General features: G+C 31.9%; 1 protein-coding gene across 1 annotated transcript; it reads right to left on the bottom strand.

Annotated features, from left to right (window-relative positions):
• Window positions 1–309: 309 nt before the first annotated feature.
• On the bottom strand, window positions 310–15,351 carry LOC129760800 (NPC intracellular cholesterol transporter 1; the record flags this gene model as incomplete). The annotated part of the gene is made up of 8 exons (XM_055758466.1): window positions 310–1,767; window positions 2,676–3,548; window positions 3,608–5,467; window positions 5,530–5,709; window positions 11,054–11,191; window positions 14,462–14,666; window positions 14,736–15,034; window positions 15,100–15,351. Coding segments are annotated over 8 exons (4,391 nt in total), but the record flags the coding sequence as incomplete, so codon positions are not given.
• Window positions 15,352–19,715: the final 4,364 nt, after the last annotated feature.

Genomic DNA, 19,715 nt, shown 5'->3' with positions numbered 1-19,715 from the left:
TTCTGTGCATTACCGTTTATTTAATTCTCTTTCTGCTATTTTTGTTCTTTCTATACTTATTTATTTTCATTCGCTTTTATTTTTAATTTCTTTTATTTATTTTTTGATTCTCTTTTTTTTCATTCTTTTAAATTTAATTCATTCCCTTCTATTTTAATCTGTTTTTTATTCTGTTGTATTATTTAGTTTCTTCCTTTTCAGTTTCTTTATTCTTTTTTAATTTTACAATTATTTACTTAGATTTTTTTTTATTCTTTTAAATGTTTTTTTTTCTTTCATTCCCTTTTTTTTAGTCTTCATTTTTCATCCTCTTTTATTTTTTCACCATTTTTTTAATTTTCTCAATCTCAATTTTTTTTATTCTGGAATGTGTTCCGTAGGGTTTGAATTGCGATACGTTATATTTGAATGGCAACTTATTTATTTTATAATATTTTTACTCATTTCTTTTTTTTTTTTTTATTCAAATAAATATCCCTCTAGCAACGTACAACTTTTTTTAATAATTTGTTTGAGTCTTTTTTAATCCAGTCGTTTTTTTTTATTCAATTTTTTTCAATCCCTAATTTTAAACTTTTCTCTGATTTTTAATCCCTTTTTTTGTTTTCTTTCATTATTTTTAGCTTCTCTTTATTTAACTCTTTTCTCATTCATTCTTATGCTCTCAAAATTCATTTTTTGACATTTTTTTTTTTTGGTTTTCTCCAAAATATTTATTAAAATTCTCTCTGAACGTTTTGTTTTTCTCTCATCATAAAATTCATTTTGCAATTGAAATTTTTTCAATGTTTTTTAAATTATTCAAATTTAAAATTCTTACTTCAATTTCCGATTTTTTCGCTAATTCGTTATCATTTAGCTGAATTTGATATTCTAATACGTGCATTCTCATAAGTGCAAGCAACTCTAATAAAATAAACTTGAATTTATTGAATAGATTGCTAACTGTTCAAAGAAATCTATTGCCATAACAATTTCTCAGTTGACCAACAACGCCAGATCGCATGCCACCACAAGTAATGATGGAATGAAAGAAAGTAAATTAGTAACCACCAAAACCGAAAGTATGAACGATAAATAATGTATGCAAATAATAATTACCAATGAAACAAAATAAATCTCTAAACTAAAAATAGAATTAGCTATTCGTGAAACATACGAAAAAGAATCGTAAAACACGCATCTAAAGCTTAAGCGTTGCCCCCAAATAGTAATCCGGGTTCGAGTAGATGGTGCTATTGCTGGACGGATCGTAAGATCCGTGTCGCTTCCAAGTTAAGCCACAGAAAGTCCCTCGGCAGCACAAGTAGCCGATGGATTGCGTGTTTCTGCTGTTAGTATTAACAAAGCCACTATTTCTACAACTACTACTAGTGCCGTTACCATTGACATCACCCGCCAAACTATGATTACTAATGATATTTACAGGAACCGTTCCGAAAAAGTACCGTTGCCGGGTGTTGGATTGGTTCGGTTTATGATTACAGTGAAGGCAATGGTAAGCATCATTAGTGCAATGACAGTGAGGGTGATTTTCGGGGACACTCCGGTTGGAAGCGGGGTATTCTAATAGCTGCAAGGCACCAGGCACTGTTCCGTTACCATCACTAGTAGCCGCGGCCGCAGTGAATCTACTAGTACAACAATCATAGCAACAGCAAGAACAACAGCGTATCAGTTTGCTTACGGTTGAGAGGGACGTTTCCTGAGTGTCCTGCATCGTCAGCCTCCGGTGGTTCGCCAGCTTCACCTTGTTGATTGGGGCGCCTGATGTGATGTTGGGAAGAGTTGGTTCGACGGTTGAAGTTTATTTTTTTTATTATTCGATAACCATTTAAAATTTGAGTTCGATGAGGTGGTTGTGGATGGTTGATATTTTTGATTTCCGATAAATTTGATTTTTATATTGATCACATGAATACCGGGGAAAAGATTTGCCAAAAACGAGATGGAAAGAAACGGTTAAAAGAGAACGTCAATTTAAAAACCACATGGATCCATTAGAATTTTCAACCGAAACGAAACGAACGAATAAGAGAAAAACTCAATGTATTCTGTTCAGGAAAGTATGCATAGTGTGAAATTGTTTAGGCTTCATTATTACCTAGCCTTAACTTTATTTAATTTCTATGAAGAACTGACCACAATATTAAATGTTGATATATGCACCTGAACTAAAATATAAAATATTTTTGGAACATTTTTTAGGAAAATTCTCGAATAAAGACACGTAGTTTAGAGCTATGCATACTTCACTGAGCAGACGTCAATATTTCCAGCACTATTGATGGGCTCGACAAAGACAAACCTTATAAAAAAGGCACACATTCGCATTGGGCACACAATTTTTACTAGTTGACTCTTCTAGCATGCAGCAAAATACATAAAATAGTTAGTGTCTTAGTTTCTAATTTAGATATAGCATCATGAGCCAGTGAATGATCATCAAATCGATTTGTTAGCGACCAGCAACTACGAACGTTCTTTCAGTAGTGACATTTATATTGACACATTCGATTTTTTGTTTTGTAAAAAATTTTGCTTTTATATTTAATTTACCAATCGAGTCTTATAAGGAAAAACACAGTGGGGTCTCAATAGAACTAGAAATACTGTACACAACAGACAAAGACGGCGGGACGATAACCTTTCTTTTTGGAACTTCTCCTACTTACCGATATAACTAAGAAGTACTGGCAGGAAAACGAGCCCATGGGCGGCACCGTACAGCACAATGCCGAGGTACATTCTAAAGTAGAACACCTGGAAGATTTGGCTCTGTGCAAATCCGAGCACCAGGATGCCGCCGAATTTGGTCAGCGTGATGCCGGAGAACACCGAGCTGCCCATCTTGGTGAGGGCATCGGCCGATCGCCGTTCCCGCGTTTCTTCCACTGATACCGAAAAGCTGTGCACCAGATGGGAGCAGAACTCGACACTGATACCGACGGCCATGACCAGATTGACCAACGATACGGCATTTAGCGAAATATTCCAATGGTACATCAGCCCGCCGATGTTGATCACGATCATCGTTATTGTGATGACCACCACCAGCGACGAATGGATGTCGAAACCCATCAGCAGGAAGGTTACGATGAAGATGGCCAGCACAGAAATGCCCATACTCTTGAGCGTATCTGGCCACATGGTGAGATATTGCTCGTAGAAAACGTAAAATACTGAATACGGGAATACTTCGATCTGTTGAATGTCGGATTCATTTCTACCGGCTAGCCGAAGCTTGGCCTGGATGGTGCTGGTGATGTTGGCCGATATTTTACGCGCCGATCTTAGCGCCTCGTAGTAGTCGGAGGATTTCTTAAGGATCGTGTGGTAAGCCATAAAGTACGAGTCCTGAACGTCACTGTAAAACGGATTTGCCGGTGAAGATTTCACGTTGACTGCCGTACCATAGGCTGCGTGACCTGCCTTGGCGCAGGTATCGTCCGGATTATCCTGCAAGAACGAAGACACATACCGCCGGAAGCTGGTTTCATCTGGACGTTTTAGCGCGGTATAGTTGATGCTACACTTGTCACATAGCTCTGTAAGAGAAAAACATTATAAGAACACAATTAAAATCGAATGAATTGCGGGATCTTACCGCTATGAGGACAGAAGCTGCCATCCTTGCGTTGTTTGCAACAGGAATCGGCTGCCACTGACCAATCGATGTAGTCGTCCAGCCAGGAGGCCGAAGGACGTGCAATGTAGGTCTCCTCCGGTCGCTTACTAGCAATGTAAATCTGCGTAGATAAACTGTCGATGTTACAGAACTGACCACCGCAGATGAGATTTTGATCCACGGTATTCGAATAGTTCAATCCATTCTTGACGACAAAGTACATCGGGGGTCCAATGCTGAGAAACTGTCCCAAGTATCGGAAGTACTTCAGCACAAAGCTGTCGCCGGGCATGGACAGTTCCTGATCCAATCCGATATCGATGTGTGGTGCGACCGATATACTGCAGCACAGCCAACCGAAGAATATTACCATTACTGCAACGCGGATCGGTTTCTGCATGATGAAAGGCACATAAATACTCTTGAAGAATTTGTACAACAGTCCTTCCTTGTTGGCAGCAACCCCGGTCGGAACATCCTTCTTCGAGCCCTTCAGGAAGAAGAACACATCCAATCGGTTGTCAGCTTGCCGGGCAGTGTCCAGTGCTAGCAGACTCACAAAGCAGGTTATTTGCAGTATAAAATCAATCAGCAGGGCCATACCAGCGTACAGGGCAAACGCACGAACGGCAGGCATATCGGAAAGACCTCCCAGGAAGAAGCAGCAGCTTTCGCTCACCGCCGTCAACAAAATTGAAGGTCCGACTCGGCCGAGAATTCGACCGATGTGTTCTGCGTGTGTTTCGGTTGGTTTCTTCGTATCGCGCTGGTGAGTCTGAACCAGAATGAAAATGTTATCAACTCCAACTGCCAGAACCAGGAAAGGAATCACTTCTACGATAATCAGCGTTGCTGGGATTCCTATGTAGCCAAAGATTCCGACCGATGCTACTACTGATGCCAACACGATAATCACTCCTCCCAAACCTAATGTTATTTTCGAATCGATCAGTGCGCGACTCCACTGATTAACGTGTCCCAACGAGATAGCAATATAGGCAAACATAATTATGTACGACACCAGAATTGTCGACACGTCCGACTGCGATTCCCTTCGCAGCTCATCCTCAATCGATCGCTCCGACGTGAAAGCGATGCTCATATTCGCTTTGGTCCAATTTTTCATGAAATTCACGTAACTCTCCTCCCAACTCATGGCAGCGGCCAGCTTATTCTTGTCATGATGATTCTTTACCAAAAACGTCAAAATAACTGCCGTAGCATTTTGATATTTTGGTTTATTCTCTCCCGGCAGCACAGGTGGAATTCCACCTAATGCTATAGCAGGATCAACGGGTCCTCCATAAGGCGCCAAACAGTCAGGATTGAACGCATTGCCAAAGCACTGCAACAATTTATCCAGATAGTTTATCGTAAATCCTTGATCGTCCTCTTCATCGTCGTCGAAATCTTCGACGCTGTCCTGCCAGTATCCCCACAGTGACTGCACCACACACTGTTCCGGCTCCGTGGCCTTTCCATTGGGATCCGTCGTCAACGGTGCGTAACAAATGTCCATTAAACCAACGGTGCTGTTATCTGGCAACCGCCCTTCGATGCCCCGGATTGCTTCCTGTAGCTCAAACACATCCATCAGGAACTGTTTGTTGAACACCGGACCGAAAACTACCACTCCATCGCTGGTGTTGTGCACCACGTTCGGCAGATTCTCAGCCTTGATGATCATCTGCTCGATCCGGTAGAACGGTTCAAATCGCGAGTCGAAATACTCTCGCTCCACCCGGGAACGGGACGTTGGCGAAGCCCACAGCTCCACCGGATTGGTCGTAATATGTAGGAACATGATTCCGAATCCCATGACCACGATGAAGATGATTCCTGTAAGCAAAATTGTCGTTAGTATCCAGTCAAAATACCTTAAAAATAAAATAAAAACCCACCCAACAGCAACACAATCCACGGATGCTGGGCGCAGTAGGTACCCCATGCGGTGAAGAACTTCTCCAGCGCCGTTTCCGTCTTGGCGCCGAGCCGCTCGAAGTAGCCCGATTCTGTGTCTTCATCGCCGTGGACGGAGGTTGGGTGCGGCCGCAGTTCCTGCTCGCCATCCCAGGTTGCGCCTGCGAAGTTTGGGAAAGGAACATTAATGTTAATATTTTTAAAAAATTGAAATCTGTCGACATCGCCAATACACATTCAGTTAAGTTAAAGTTTCACCTTAGGAAAAAGTTCAGGATTTCCGTTTCCACAAAAATATCCAAGCTTCGAGAACATAAAAAAGCATGACGAATGACGCGGAATTCCATGAAAAATATGGTATTTATATACAATGAATAAGCGCGTTGCAGATTTTATACATTTTTTACTTTCATTTGAACGTCTTATCCTACAGTTGAATGCTTGATACAAAATTCAAAAGCAACATTAAGTCAAAAATAAAGCAATTAGAATCCGAAAAAAAAAATGAAGCAAATCTGGAGCTTGAAAATGCTGAAACTCAAATAAATTAATTATCAGATCTAGAAAATTGTTTAAATATGCTATTTATTGAATTTCAAAAGCAAAATTTTCCACAGTTCAGCGTTTCCAATTTAAATAATTTCTTTTAACGTTTATTAATCCTTTTGAATTCTGAAAAAAAATATTCACAACCCCAAAAGGCCGGGAAAAAATCTTGTTTTGCCACTCGGAGTTGAAACATCACGAATAAAAAAAAATTTAATAATAATAATTTGAACAAAATTTAATCATTTTTTTTTCAATAAAAAAGTATGATGATGAAAATTTAGAAATATGAAAATTCTACCGAATATAGATAAGAATACAGAGAATCGTTAGGCATTGTAAACTAAAAATTGATCAAATACTTTTGATTATAAAAAGTATGTTTATTTTTTTTTTTCATTGAATTTATTTTTCATTATTCTTTTATATATATTTGTTCAAATTTCTGCGATAGGTTTTTCAATTTATTTTCTATATTAATTGTTTCATTTTTTTCTATTAAATTTTTTTTTTATAATTTTTTTTTTATTTATTTGTTTTTATTAATTTTTTTTTATTAATTTTTTTTTATTTATTTTTTTTTTATTAATTTTTTTTTATTAATTTTTTTATTATTAATTTTTATTATTAATTTTTTTATCAATTTTTTTTATTAATTTTTATTTTAAATCAATTAAATTTGAATAATTAAATTAAATTTTTATCAAAAAAATTTATTTAATAATTTAATTTTTTAATCTTTTTTATCTTTTTCCATCTTTTCTATCGTTTTTTAAATCTTTTTTTAACTTTCTTATTTTTTGCTATTTATTTTTATTTTTTAAAATTCATTTTAATATTTTTCTAATTTGTTTTATTTTATTTTTTATTCATTTATTTTTTATGAACTCATTTTATTTATTTATTTATTTTTATTTAAAATCTTAATTTTTTTGTTTTTTTTAATTTATTTTTTGTTTTTTCTATTTTTTTATATTTTTTTGTGCTTTTTTCTTTTTTTTATTTTTTTTGTGTTTTTTATCTATTTTTTTTTTGTTTTTTTTCAATTTTTTTTTTGTTTTTTTTTCTATTTTTTTATTTTTTTTTATTTCTATTTTTTATTTTTTTTATTTCGATTTTTTTATTTGTTTATTTCTATGTTTTTCATTTATTTATTACGATGTTTTTCATTTATTTATTACGATGTTTTTCATTTATTTATTTCTATTTTTTTCATTTATTTATTTCTATTATTTTTATTTATTTGTTTCTATTTTTTTAACTAATTATTTCAATTTATTTCGTTTATTTATTTCTATTTATTCATTTATTAATTAATTTTATTAATTAATTTTTTTAATATTTTTTTAATTATTTTTTTACTATTTTTAATTTTTTTTATTTTTTTAATTTTTTTCTTTCTTTTTATTCGTTTATGCTTTTTTTTCATTTATTTATTTATTCATTTATTCTTTTTTATTTTAATTTTAATTCATTGATTTTGATTTAATTTCATTGATTTTGATTTAATTTCATTTATTTTGATTTAATTTCATTTATTTTGATTTAATTTCAATTATTTTTTATTATATTTTTTTATTTTATTTTTTTTTATTTTTTTTTTTTTACTTTTTTTATTTTATTTTTTTTTATTTTATTTTTTTTTATTTTTTTTTTTTATTTTATTTATTATTATTTTGTGAATTTTAATTTTATTTTCTTTCATTTTATAGGTTTTTTTTAGTTAATTTATTTTTTTTTATTCATTATAATTTTTTTTTTATTCATTATTATTTTTATTTTTTTTTATTCATTATTTTTTTTATTATTTTTTTTATTTTTTTTTATTATTTTTTTTATTTTTTTTATTATTTTTTTTAATAATTTTTTGTTATTATTATTTTTTTTATAATTATTTTTTTATTATTATTTTTTTATTATTTTTTTTATTATTTTTTTTATTATTTTTTTTATTATTTTTTTTTATTATTTTTTTATTATTTTTTTCTATTTTTTTCTATTATTTTTTTTATTTTTTTTATTATTTTTTTATTTTTTTTATTATTTTTTTATTTTTTTTATTATTTTTTTATTCATTTTTATTATTATTTTTTTAATTAATTTTTTTTAATCATTTATTAATGTTTTTTGTATTCATTTTTTTAATCTTTTATTAATGTTTTTAGTATTCATATTTTTTATTCATTTATTCTTTTTATTCAGTTTTTTATTTATTTTTTATTTATATGTATTCATTAATTTTTTTTATTCATTAATTTTTTTGTATTCATTTATTTTTTTTTTATTCATTCATTTTTTTTTATTCATTTATTTTTTAATTCATTTTTTGTTATTCACTTTTTTTAATTCATTTTTTTTTATTCATTTATTTTTTTTATTAATTTTTTTTTAATTTTTTTTTTTTATTCATTTATTTATTTATTTTTTATTCATATACATATTTACTTTTTTTATTCATATATGTATGTATAAACATATTCATTTTTTTCATTCATTTATTCTTTTTATTCATTTATTTATTTATTTATTTTTTATCCATTTATTTATTCATTTCTTTTCAATTATTCATTTTTTTTATTCTATTATTTATTTTTTTATTAGTCATTTCTTTTTTTATTCATTTATTTATTTATTTTTTATTAATTTTTTTTTAATTCATTCATGTTTTTTTTGTTATTAATTTATTTATTTATTTTATTCATGTTTATTTTTTTTAATTCATTTGTTTATTTTTTTTTAATTCATTTGTTTATCTTTTTTTTCATTTATTTGTTTATTTATATTAATTTATTTTTTTTTTTTCGTTTATTTTTTTGATTCATTTATTTTTTTTTATTCATTTTTTTTCATTGATTTATTATTTTTTTTATTCATTTTTTTTCATTGATGTTTTTTTTTTGTTATTCATTTTTTTACATTAATTAATTGTTTTTATTCATTTATTTTTTTTATTCATTTATTTTTTTTTTATTCATTATTTTTTTTGTTTAATTCATTTATTTATTTTTTTTATTCATTTATTTATTTTTTTATTCATTTTTTTTTATTCATTTATTTATTTTTTTTTAATTCATTTATTTATTTTTTTTATTCATTTATTTATTTTTTTTATTCATTTATTTATTTTTTTTATTCATTTATTTATTTTTTTTATTCATTTATTTATTTTTTTTATTCATTTATTTATTTTTTTTATTCATTTATTTATTTTTTTTATTCATTTATTTATTTTTTTTATTCATTTATTTATTTTTTTTATTCATTTATTTATTTTTTTTATTCATTTATTTATTTTTTTTATTCATTCATTTATTTTTTTTTTATTCATTTATTTATTTTTTTTATTCATTTATTTATTTTTTTTATTCATTTATTTATTTTTTTTATTCATTTATTTATTTTTTTTATTCATTTATTTATTTTTTTTATTCATTTATTTATTTTTTTTATTCATTTATTTATTTTTTTTATTCATTTATTTATTTTTTTTATTCATTTATTTATTTTTTTTATTCATTTATTTATTTTTTTTATTCATTTATTTATTTTTTTTATTCATTTATTTATTTTTTTTATTCATTTATTTATTTTTTTTATTCATTTATTTATTTTTTTTATTCATTTATTTATTTTTTCTTTAATCATTTTTTTTATTCATTTATTTTTTTTATTCATTTTTTTTATGTTTTTTATTCATTTTTTATATTTTTTATTCATTTATTTATTTTTATTCATGTATTTATTTTTTATATTCATTTATTTATTTATTTTTTAATCATTTATAATTTTTTTTATTCATTTTTTTTTCATTTATTTTTTTTTTATTAATTCATTTATTTATTTATTTTATTCATTTATTTAGTTTTTTCATTCATTTATTTAGTTTTTTCATTCATTTATTTAGTTTTTTCATTCATTTATTTATTTGTTTTATTCATTTATGTTTTTTATTCATTTATTTTTTTTTTATTTGTGTAGATGTTAATTTTGTTTTGTGTTTTGTGTTTGTATTTTCATTGTATTTGATTGATTTTTTTTTTCTTTTTTAATTTCTTTCATTTTCATTCCATTTATTGTACTTTTTCCATTTCATGATTATTTTACAATTTTACCAAATCTCTGGTAGATTTCAACAAAATTCCCTCAAAGCCTTAAGCTAGGTTATAAAATTCAAATGCTAGCATTAACTATACCTTTTAAATATTTTAATCAATAAATCAATACACCCTAATACATATATGCACTCAAACACAACAAAAATCAGACAACCAAACCAACAAAACATGAGTTTCAACATTTGATGAAATGACTGTTGGATGATACCTTTTATTAATTTTTCTGTTAACGTATGTGCGTGACGAGATTGCAAGAGTAGAGATCTGTCGAAATCAATGCTGAAATGTGGTGAGTAAAATGTGAAGGTGCAGATAATGTTTCTCGATGACTTAAGTTCAAGGTTTTGCTCAAAATCATGGGTATGAACTATCCAAAACAGGACACAAATGGACAGAGTAGAAACAATTTGTAAAGTGAAGTGCTACTGCTCTAACAGAGGAAGGTGTAGATCAGGATTTGGATTTACCAAAAAATGGTAACAGACATTTGAAAGCATCAAACAATATTGAAAAAAATTTGCGGCTTTAATTTCTGATCAGAATTGTAATTTGTAAAAAAAAGTTTTGTTTGTCCAAGGTCCAAACGTTCTTCAAGCTTTAGCAGTATTCACTATTTCTGGGATGCAGTTAGGTACTTTTTCGCAGAAACGAGACGTGACAGTGACAGAAATGTGTGATGTAAAGTGATTTTTTTATTAAACACACAAATCGGACGACATCAAACAACGGAAACGGAAACAGAAACAGGAAAAGGACAGACACGTGTGACAGACAGGAGAAAGTGCATTTTTTGGAAACTTTGTTTTTTAAGTTTGATCACAGCGAGAAACGTGTAAAAACCTACTCGATCTTTTGGATTGCAGGGGCGAATCTTCCTGATCGGTGCCAACCAAATCGCCACTATTAGACAGTCCACCGGCCAAACGGCGACCCACGGTTGAGCGCAGGTCTGAGTGCAAAGTGTCGCCCGGAACCAGAAGTTCTGAATGGTGGTTTTTGTAGTTTTGGTTTTCGAGTAAAAATGTTGTTGCAGTAGTAGTAGAAGTTGTTGTTGTTGTTAGTCGAAAACGATTGGTTATTTGTAGATTTTTGTTTTGTTTTGGTTTTATCCAAGAGAGAGACCAATGATCCACGATTGGTTTTTGTTTTGTGATATGTTGTGTAGGTTGGATTTTTGAATCCCCCAAAATCACCGGGCCGAACAATTTTTGTTGTTGAGGAAATCACCATATATAAATGAAAAGAAAAAATATATAATAAAATATGATCAGTTTTTTTTGGATGGTCGATGGGCGAGAAACAGTGTGGCTTGATGGGACGAATGATGAGTGTGCGCTAATTGAAACGTGATTTGGGTTTTAGTATAGATGGAATTAGTTACAAATTCGGTTTAAAACTAGAAAAATCTGTACAACCAACCCTGTTTTTAAGAATGGTAGTTAGCCTTTAAAGTGATGATCTTTAAGTGATAATGTAGCCATTAAAATTCTCAAACAATACCTACAGTTAAAAATATCTACCGCAAATGGCGAAAATAACCTAAAATAATTTCAACACACTACAATCCCTCAACTGTAAACTTTGTAGAAAGACGGCGATAGTTAACATGCTGATAGGTTCAAACTCGAACTGAATCGCTCAAATGCTATTAGATACCAAAGGTCTTACTTTTGGAACCAGTTCAGTTTATATCAAATCAATCACTTCATAAAGTCAAGATATACAACCTTCGAGGACAACCTTTATTTTATTAAAATTGATAAAAATAAATAAAAACAAGGTTTGGAAAAAGCTTCTCCGATAAGCCATATTTGATCGCGAATTTCTTACAAGACAAAAACAAAGATATTCTTTAAAGTCTTGTTCTCTTCTTAAAGAGCTGGTAATTTTTTGGACAGTAAAGCCGTATTCTCGCCATAGTACTTTTAACTAAGTATCGCCTTGAAGTGTGCCAACTGTTCAACTGTTGATAAATAAAGTCAGCAAATCTCTTCTTATTTTACTCAAAACTGATCTTTTAATCAACTTTCTAGCCAAACCCAATCTTCGCGTCGCGTGACCGGGAATGATAAACTAATTGTCACCTTTGCCTTGTTGCCGAAATGAGAATCGTTTCGAATCGAAAATTAAATCGAATTCTTTCGTATACGATTTCGTTCCCAGAAAAAGGAAGGTGACCCTGATTGTCCAGCAGTTTGCTACAGTTATTAGCATTCGAAGGCAGCTAGCGAGCTAGCAAATATTTTTTATCTATTCGGAATTGTAAAGAACAAAATCTCTTACGAAAACGGGTTTCTGTTGCATATTGATTCCGTTTTACTGGCCAGTTAGCTGTTTGGAGGCGATCAATTTACATCTTTCCAGACATTTCCAGACAGAAGACGCCCCAATTGAATCCGTTTAGCACAAAAGAGGCACGGTGTGGCGGCAGTACATATTTGGCAATCGATATGTGTAAATTCGAATCTGTACGATGAAAATGTAGATTTATTTCGGGATGATAAAAAATCGTATAATAGGCTGGCTAGTTTGTTGATACTGAATTTCAAATCGGAAACCAGAGTTGGTAGTAATTGTGCATCTACGAAAAACATTTTGAAATTATTAAAGTTGATTTTCCAGTCGATCCATGAATTGACCGAACAAATCGAACCCAAATCGAATGATTTTGAAAATGTTTAAGTTTTAACGATCTTGCCAAAAGATGAATATTTATCGCGGTTCGGCTCGAAACTTCAAGATCATTCACCGGGTGACGGCGGCATCACATCCGGCCAGATGTGTAGATCACAATTTTGTTAACCAAATTATTTTGATTTGTACCCGTCCCGTAGGTACATATTTGTGTCTAGGTTGAATGTACGATTGGCCCCAGGCTACAGGCAGCAACAGCAGCCATTTTCCGTACCATTGTTTATTATTTGGCCCCACCAAAGTGTTAGTTTTGTAAAACGTAGAACGGCAAACCCAAAACCCAACTCATGTCAAGTTCAAAGACAGTTCTATTCTGGCGCACAAAAATATCGATTTTCCTTCCTGCTCCAAACTGGAACGATGCAGGGAGGAGCACTTTGTTTAGTTTGCCGGTATCCCACGAGAGATTTTTTTTTTTTCAAAATATCAAAACGGAAATGTCAGTTCAATTGATGGAAATGTATGAATCATGTTCTTAATTGGATGCACGGCATCCGTGTTCAGTTTTCAAGAATGACGTCGTATTAATTCGTTCATAAGGGTATGAAAATTACTCTCTGGAGCCACCAATTGTGATTTCAAACACAGTCTCTTTATAAGTTTTTTCCGAGTTTACAGCATCAAATCAAATCAAAGTTCAAAATTTGGTTTGATAGGTAAGAAATGAAATTTACAAAATTTATTTTCGTGAAAAATTATGATTATTCATGTTTCCCTCTCTGTGTAAAATCAGAACAATTCAAGATTTTCACACAAAATGAAAGCTTACTATGCAAAGATGCTTTTAAGTTTATGCATTAGTTCTGCATTTTCCTCAAAACTTAACGTAAATTTCTTCAAGCAAGTTTTTCAGAAAAGATTAAACATATCCCTTCGAGGTCTGTACAGTCAAGAATACATTCGAAATGAAATCACTTAATCTTCTTTGAATGTTTAAGAAAAACCTTGTTAAAAAAACTCATTAGGAGCTGCTTTGCTGAATATTGATTAAACAACTTATGCTACGTTGCATGTTTTTTTTATAGCAAATGGTCATAATCATCCATTGTTAATAAAAGTGCACTACTAATTCATGCATTGATAACAATATTGTAAATCAGTAGTTCTAATAAAATTAACATGTTTTTTTCAAGTAACAGAGTGAAAGCAAATCAATTTGTTTTTTTTTCAATTTGTTAATTTATACATGTTTGTATGTGGATGATACTCACAGACTAACAAACGTATAACCTTAACTAACATTAATAGTGAGCTTCAAATATCACATACTCAAACATCTCTATCCTCAAACAATCAAATGCAAGTGCCACGTTTGCTACTCTGTGATGATTGAGCAGGTATTAGTTGTACTAAAAAAATCTACGTTTCGTTATGGCAAAAGAAAACAACATTCCTCTACAATGTTTCTGATCCCTTCGGATCAGGACTAATGCAGTGGGTAGGTAAAGGTAATGATGATTATATGAGGCGACGACGAGTGAAAATGTAAATGATATGCGCCGCGGCGAGATGAATAATGCAAACGCGTTGGCGACGAGCGGCGGCGGCAAAAACATACCTGCACCGGGGCTAGCCGCCGAGGAGGACCCACAAAGGCAGGCGCCGATCACGAACATGCCACTGCAAACCAGGAACACCACGAACATCACCACCGCATAGCCATCGAAGCCGTAGATGACGAAGGGCTGCGGGGGCGGAACGGGAGCCGGCGGCTTTGGACAGGAACCCTCGCAATCGATGCACGAACAGGCCGGGGTGTTTTTCTAGAAGAAGGTTAAAGTTTCAATCATCCGCGTTTATGAGTGAGTGAGTCTAACAAAGGGACCACTTACGTCTAGCTTCTCGCTGCAAGGAACTACCCGGGGGGACAACGGCTCGAATGGGTCAACATCGGCAGGCGACGTGTGGGGGATATAGTTTATCTGGAAAGGAACGTAGGTGTTTCCTTCCTTGTGACCCATGTACTCGAACCATTTCCGGGCGCTACATCGGGACGCTCCCCAGGTACCACACATCAGATCCAGGGCCAGTTTGTTGGCCGAAGGAATCGAAACCTGGCTGCAAGATTCATAGGTTCCATTCATGTACTGCTCCATGATGTGTAGGTCAACTTCGGTGATATAGCTGTTGTCTGTAAAAGATTAAGAAAAAAAAATTAACAAAACAATTCCGTTTTCAAAACAAACTGCAACTTACTTGTCTGCTGATTCACCTCCATGGCCTTCACCTCGAGGAACTTGGACTGCTTGGGGTTGCAGGTAAAGTCGCACATGTGCCGCACCAGGTTGGACATACAGGACGGACAGCGCGCCAGGAAGTTCGCGGCCAGAACGACATTTTTGTTTAGAATTTGAACCTGTTGGAAGGAGAAAAAAAAACCATGGTTTAATAAATATTTAATAATAAGGGTTACAAAACTACTAGAAAGTTTCCAACGAGTCGAACCAACTCAAAACGATTCTCAGTAATTCGATAGCCATCAGCAACGTCAGGTCAAATGAATGGTTGCGATTGTTGCGTCAGTTGTCAGTTGTTAGTAGGTATGAGAAGACCAGCTTAGAGCTGATGAGAAGATGAGGGAGTACAATAATGTTTGACCGTTCATTGTCAAGGCGAGTCGTTGCTCCGAAAGATGTCTAGCAGAATTGCCGATAATTAGCAAAAATGTGACTAGTCTCGTTGCATTGGATATCAGTTTTTTTTAAAGAAACAGATTTCAACTCGGGTCCGTTGATTGGAAACATTTCAGTTTTTTATTACTTTCGCTACACCTAGCCATTAATCGGAACATTCCAACTTGTGTGGAAGTTTTTTTCCCTAAATTTACCGTCTGTTCAAAATTTTCAAAAATCACTTGGTGAAACTAACGCTCGTACGTACACGATCGTGTACGTAATGGAACCAGAAAACAAAGATAAATGTCCTTTTTAAGTAACTTTTTTTTCCACAGGAAGATTCGAGAAAGCGGTCAAATTTTTCTTTAAACCTCGAAATATGTATACATCGTTGGAAATGTATATTTTTGCCGATTCAAAAAATCAATAAAACACCTTAATATGATAAAGCTGACCAGCAAACATGAAATCGTATCAGAAATGATAACTTAAGTCGTTCACAATGGTGTTGCGAAGCGCAATAGTGAAAAGATCGCATAAAATGTCGCCTGAAATCAGTTTAAATCGGATATAATAGAAAGTCCACCATGTTTGTAAATTTTGAAATGATTTTGCTCGTGAGCAGGCTTCAAGTGAGAAAATCATCGTCATGTGATCTCTGTAGCGTTGTCAGATCTACGGATTTCTCCGTTGATCACGGATTTCAAGCATTTCCTACGGATTTTCTACGGATTATCAAAACATTAAGGTAGATACTCTAGATTTCGACACTAGCTCCTGTCGACAATTTTTTTAATGAAAGGCTTATCTTTCTATTTGGTGGTTCAAGCTATCTATTTAATATTTTACTATTCTTTTTCTCCCATTATAGTATATGTTGTATATAAAAATTCTTCTTACTAAGTTGTTGAATTCTTCTTGAACATTCTAAATCACCTGTGAAATTCAATACCATCGACCAAATAATAATGATTTTGAATCACGAAAAAACTCCCCTTTAGTTCGATTAAAAGCAACTTAAAAGGAATGAATTGATTGATAAGGTTCTGAAATCAGTCTTTTCGGTAATTTATTTTATATTTTTGTTAACATTTAATGAAATTTCCACATGTTTTTTGAGCTGTCGAGAACTAGCGCTGAAAGTTCACCTAAAATCTATTTTTCGACTCCATCTTCACAGGTATGTTTATACTGTTTCCATGATGTAAAAAACGCCGTGAAGTAGACAGGCAATTCCAGTATGCAAATATTCATATTCCTGGGCTAACAAAGGAGGTGGAAATATGCTTGTCGAAAACTAAAACTTTTTGTGTCGAAAACTAAAATTGAATGTCGAAAACTAGATCATCGAGAGATTTTAGTAAAAGGATAATAAAAACGTTCTTTGAAACTTATGATCAATAAATAAAGTAGAGAATGAAGAAAAAAGTTTGATTCATATAACCAATCATTTTTGAAATGGAAAACTTTAGGTAATTAATTTATTTACATGATTTTTCTGACAAAACAATCAAAAACTGTCGAAATCTAGGTATTTAACCCTGTAGGGATTCTGCGGATAAATGGAAATTCTACCTGATGACCAAAAAAAAAGGTCAAAGGTTTGCAATCTGGCAACGCTGTATCTCTGCAACCAGCAGTGCATCCATATGGCTAAAAATCAGATGGGAATTGAGTAATATTAACCAATGAAAGAACTGTAAAACATTGACGCTGGCAACGAATTTAAGGTTATGAGCAGGGTTGCCAATTTTTTTTTAAATTTAAAAATTCAGGAACTGGTGAAAAAAAATCAGAATACGTCAATTTAACGGAAATTTTTCTCAAAGTGATGATCTTTTTTTTGGTCGTCTCTCCACATTTTCACTTCAGCAATGGTATCTAATGCATTTCCTCACTACAAAATTTTCATCGTATTCGCAAAAATGAGGCAAAATCAGGCATATTTAAAAAAAAAATCAGGGAAGTTCAATGGCTTATCAGGTTGTCAGGCTGAGCGAAAAATCACTTAAATTTTGGAAAATCAGGCAAATTGACCAAATAAAGTTTTCATACGGGTCATAATTCCTTATTTAGGTATTGTTCAGGAATTATCTTTCAACATATTCATGCTTCAATGAAACCTTATTTTGCCATCGGGTAAAATACGATACTAAATTATGCTATCATTTTTGCTATCATCGATAGCCCATTTTGGTTACTGTTTGCTATCAATTCAGGCATCATAGTCTCCTCCGGTATGTCAAGAAAAAATAGATTAGTCTTAAAAATGTTCTACCCACGAGATTTTTACGGTTTTGTTAAAAAAAAAACTGATGTTGTTAAAAAAAACTTGAAGGCCACAGATCTAGAAAATGTTTTTGTATGGCAAAATTTTCAAAATGTGCAAAAAGTGACAAAATTTCTACCACTTTTTCCCGACACCAGTGAACTTGCTTCTAGTAAACCACCATTTGAATCTGCTTGCATAGGCAACCTTTTGCACGTATTGAACAACAAATTACGACTTGATTTTAATTCGAAAAAAAATCCGACTTTTGTGCAGCTTTTGATCTGCCGAGCAAAACCTAGTGAATCGATTTTCTTCAAATTTTGTGCAATGTTTCTTCATTCATATTCACACATTTTGTGAGGAAATGGTGTTGATTCAAAGCGCCCAGTTCAAATGCGAGTTGTGCAAAGTTGTGGATCACCTGTGCTACCATGGGAAGGAAAGGGTTAATACTGACCCGATAAAAATACGATATGAACATAATATTACCATGAAAAAAAAAACAAGTGATGTCTAAAATTTCACCAAAATTTCAGCCTTGACGTATGCTTAACATCCGTTTCTACCATTTTCAATTAAAGAAATATCAAAATATTGCATTAAGCCCACCGGTTTCGGAAATCGCCTATTTTGGCTATTTTTATTATAAAAGTTTTTTCACAAAAACTGTAAGAGATTTTTTTTGTAGAGAATTGAATCCAACTATGTAAGTTGAAATTTTAGGGACTATATAAGATGAAAATTGATGTTGAAAAAAAAAAGTCCCCCGGTAGGACTTGAACCCACATCTTGCGCCTCTCCGGGGCCCATGTATTAACATTCTACTACAGGAGTGTCGAAGTCTATCGGAATGGAGGGAATTGTTCTCCCATGTGATCATTATCATTTTTCGTAATTGCTTTGTCTACCGAGAGACAAGGCGATTTTTTTCGCATGTTTTTCAACATCAATTTTCATCTTAAATAGTCCCTGAAATTTCAACTTACACAGTTGGATTCAATTCTCTACAAAAAAGTTTCGCTGACTGAATGTTTAAGTCAAGACCCATCTATGGGTCGCAGTTGAAAAAAAAAAAACTGTAAGAGATTTTAACAGAAAAATTGCTCTAACGTATGTAAAACAGATGTTCGCTCATATGCATATAGTTTTCAGACTCCTATCTATTGGAATATGGGAGAAAATGAATATTTTCCTTAATATGCGCATTTAGCCCGCCTCTCCCCTATTAAGCATTCGGATCATGAAAAGTTTGGTAAAGTACTTGTTTGTTCTGGAATAAGTAAATATTTTCGATAAAAACGGATCTCGTGTGTTGCAACATAAATTGCACAGAATAATCATTGATACCTTACTAATAGTACCATCAGCTTTTTTCAAAATTTTGGACGGTTCGAGCAGAAAAGTAACGTATTCAACCAAGAAAACACTAATTTGTTGAAAACTTTCAGAGTAATCAAAGGGAAAATCTACCGTCCACACTTACCCCATAAAGCGGGGTAAGCGGAGACACCATTTTTGGTGCCTATATGTTTTAATAACTGATTTTAGATGTTTAATTAACTGATTTTAGAATATTTCGGCGTCCTGAATTCTAAACATTTGTCAGATTTGATTTTGTATATCAACTCAAGTTTTGGTGGTATGGCGTGTGGACATTTCAAAATTGTTTGATAACTAATAACTAATAAACCTTCATGAAAACTAAAAGCTGATTTTGAATTAATTTATTATAACATTCTATCATGGATTCAGATCTTGTCTAGATGTTCTTGTTTCATAGATTGTTGTAAAAAAATAAATTCTACAGTTTTTAGAAATGGGAACAAATAAGATTACAACTATTTCTGATATCATTCAAAACATTCGTTGAAAATTTTAACTCGATTAATAACTTAGTTGAAGACTGCAAAACAATTCGAAAAATT

Source organism: Uranotaenia lowii, unplaced genomic scaffold (assembly GCF_029784155.1).
Source record: "Uranotaenia lowii strain MFRU-FL unplaced genomic scaffold, ASM2978415v1 HiC_scaffold_772, whole genome shotgun sequence".
NCBI lineage: Eukaryota > Metazoa > Arthropoda > Insecta > Diptera > Culicidae > Uranotaenia > Uranotaenia lowii.
Note: the sequence above shows the minus strand (reverse complement) of the source record. Positions and strands in the feature narration are given on the sequence as shown.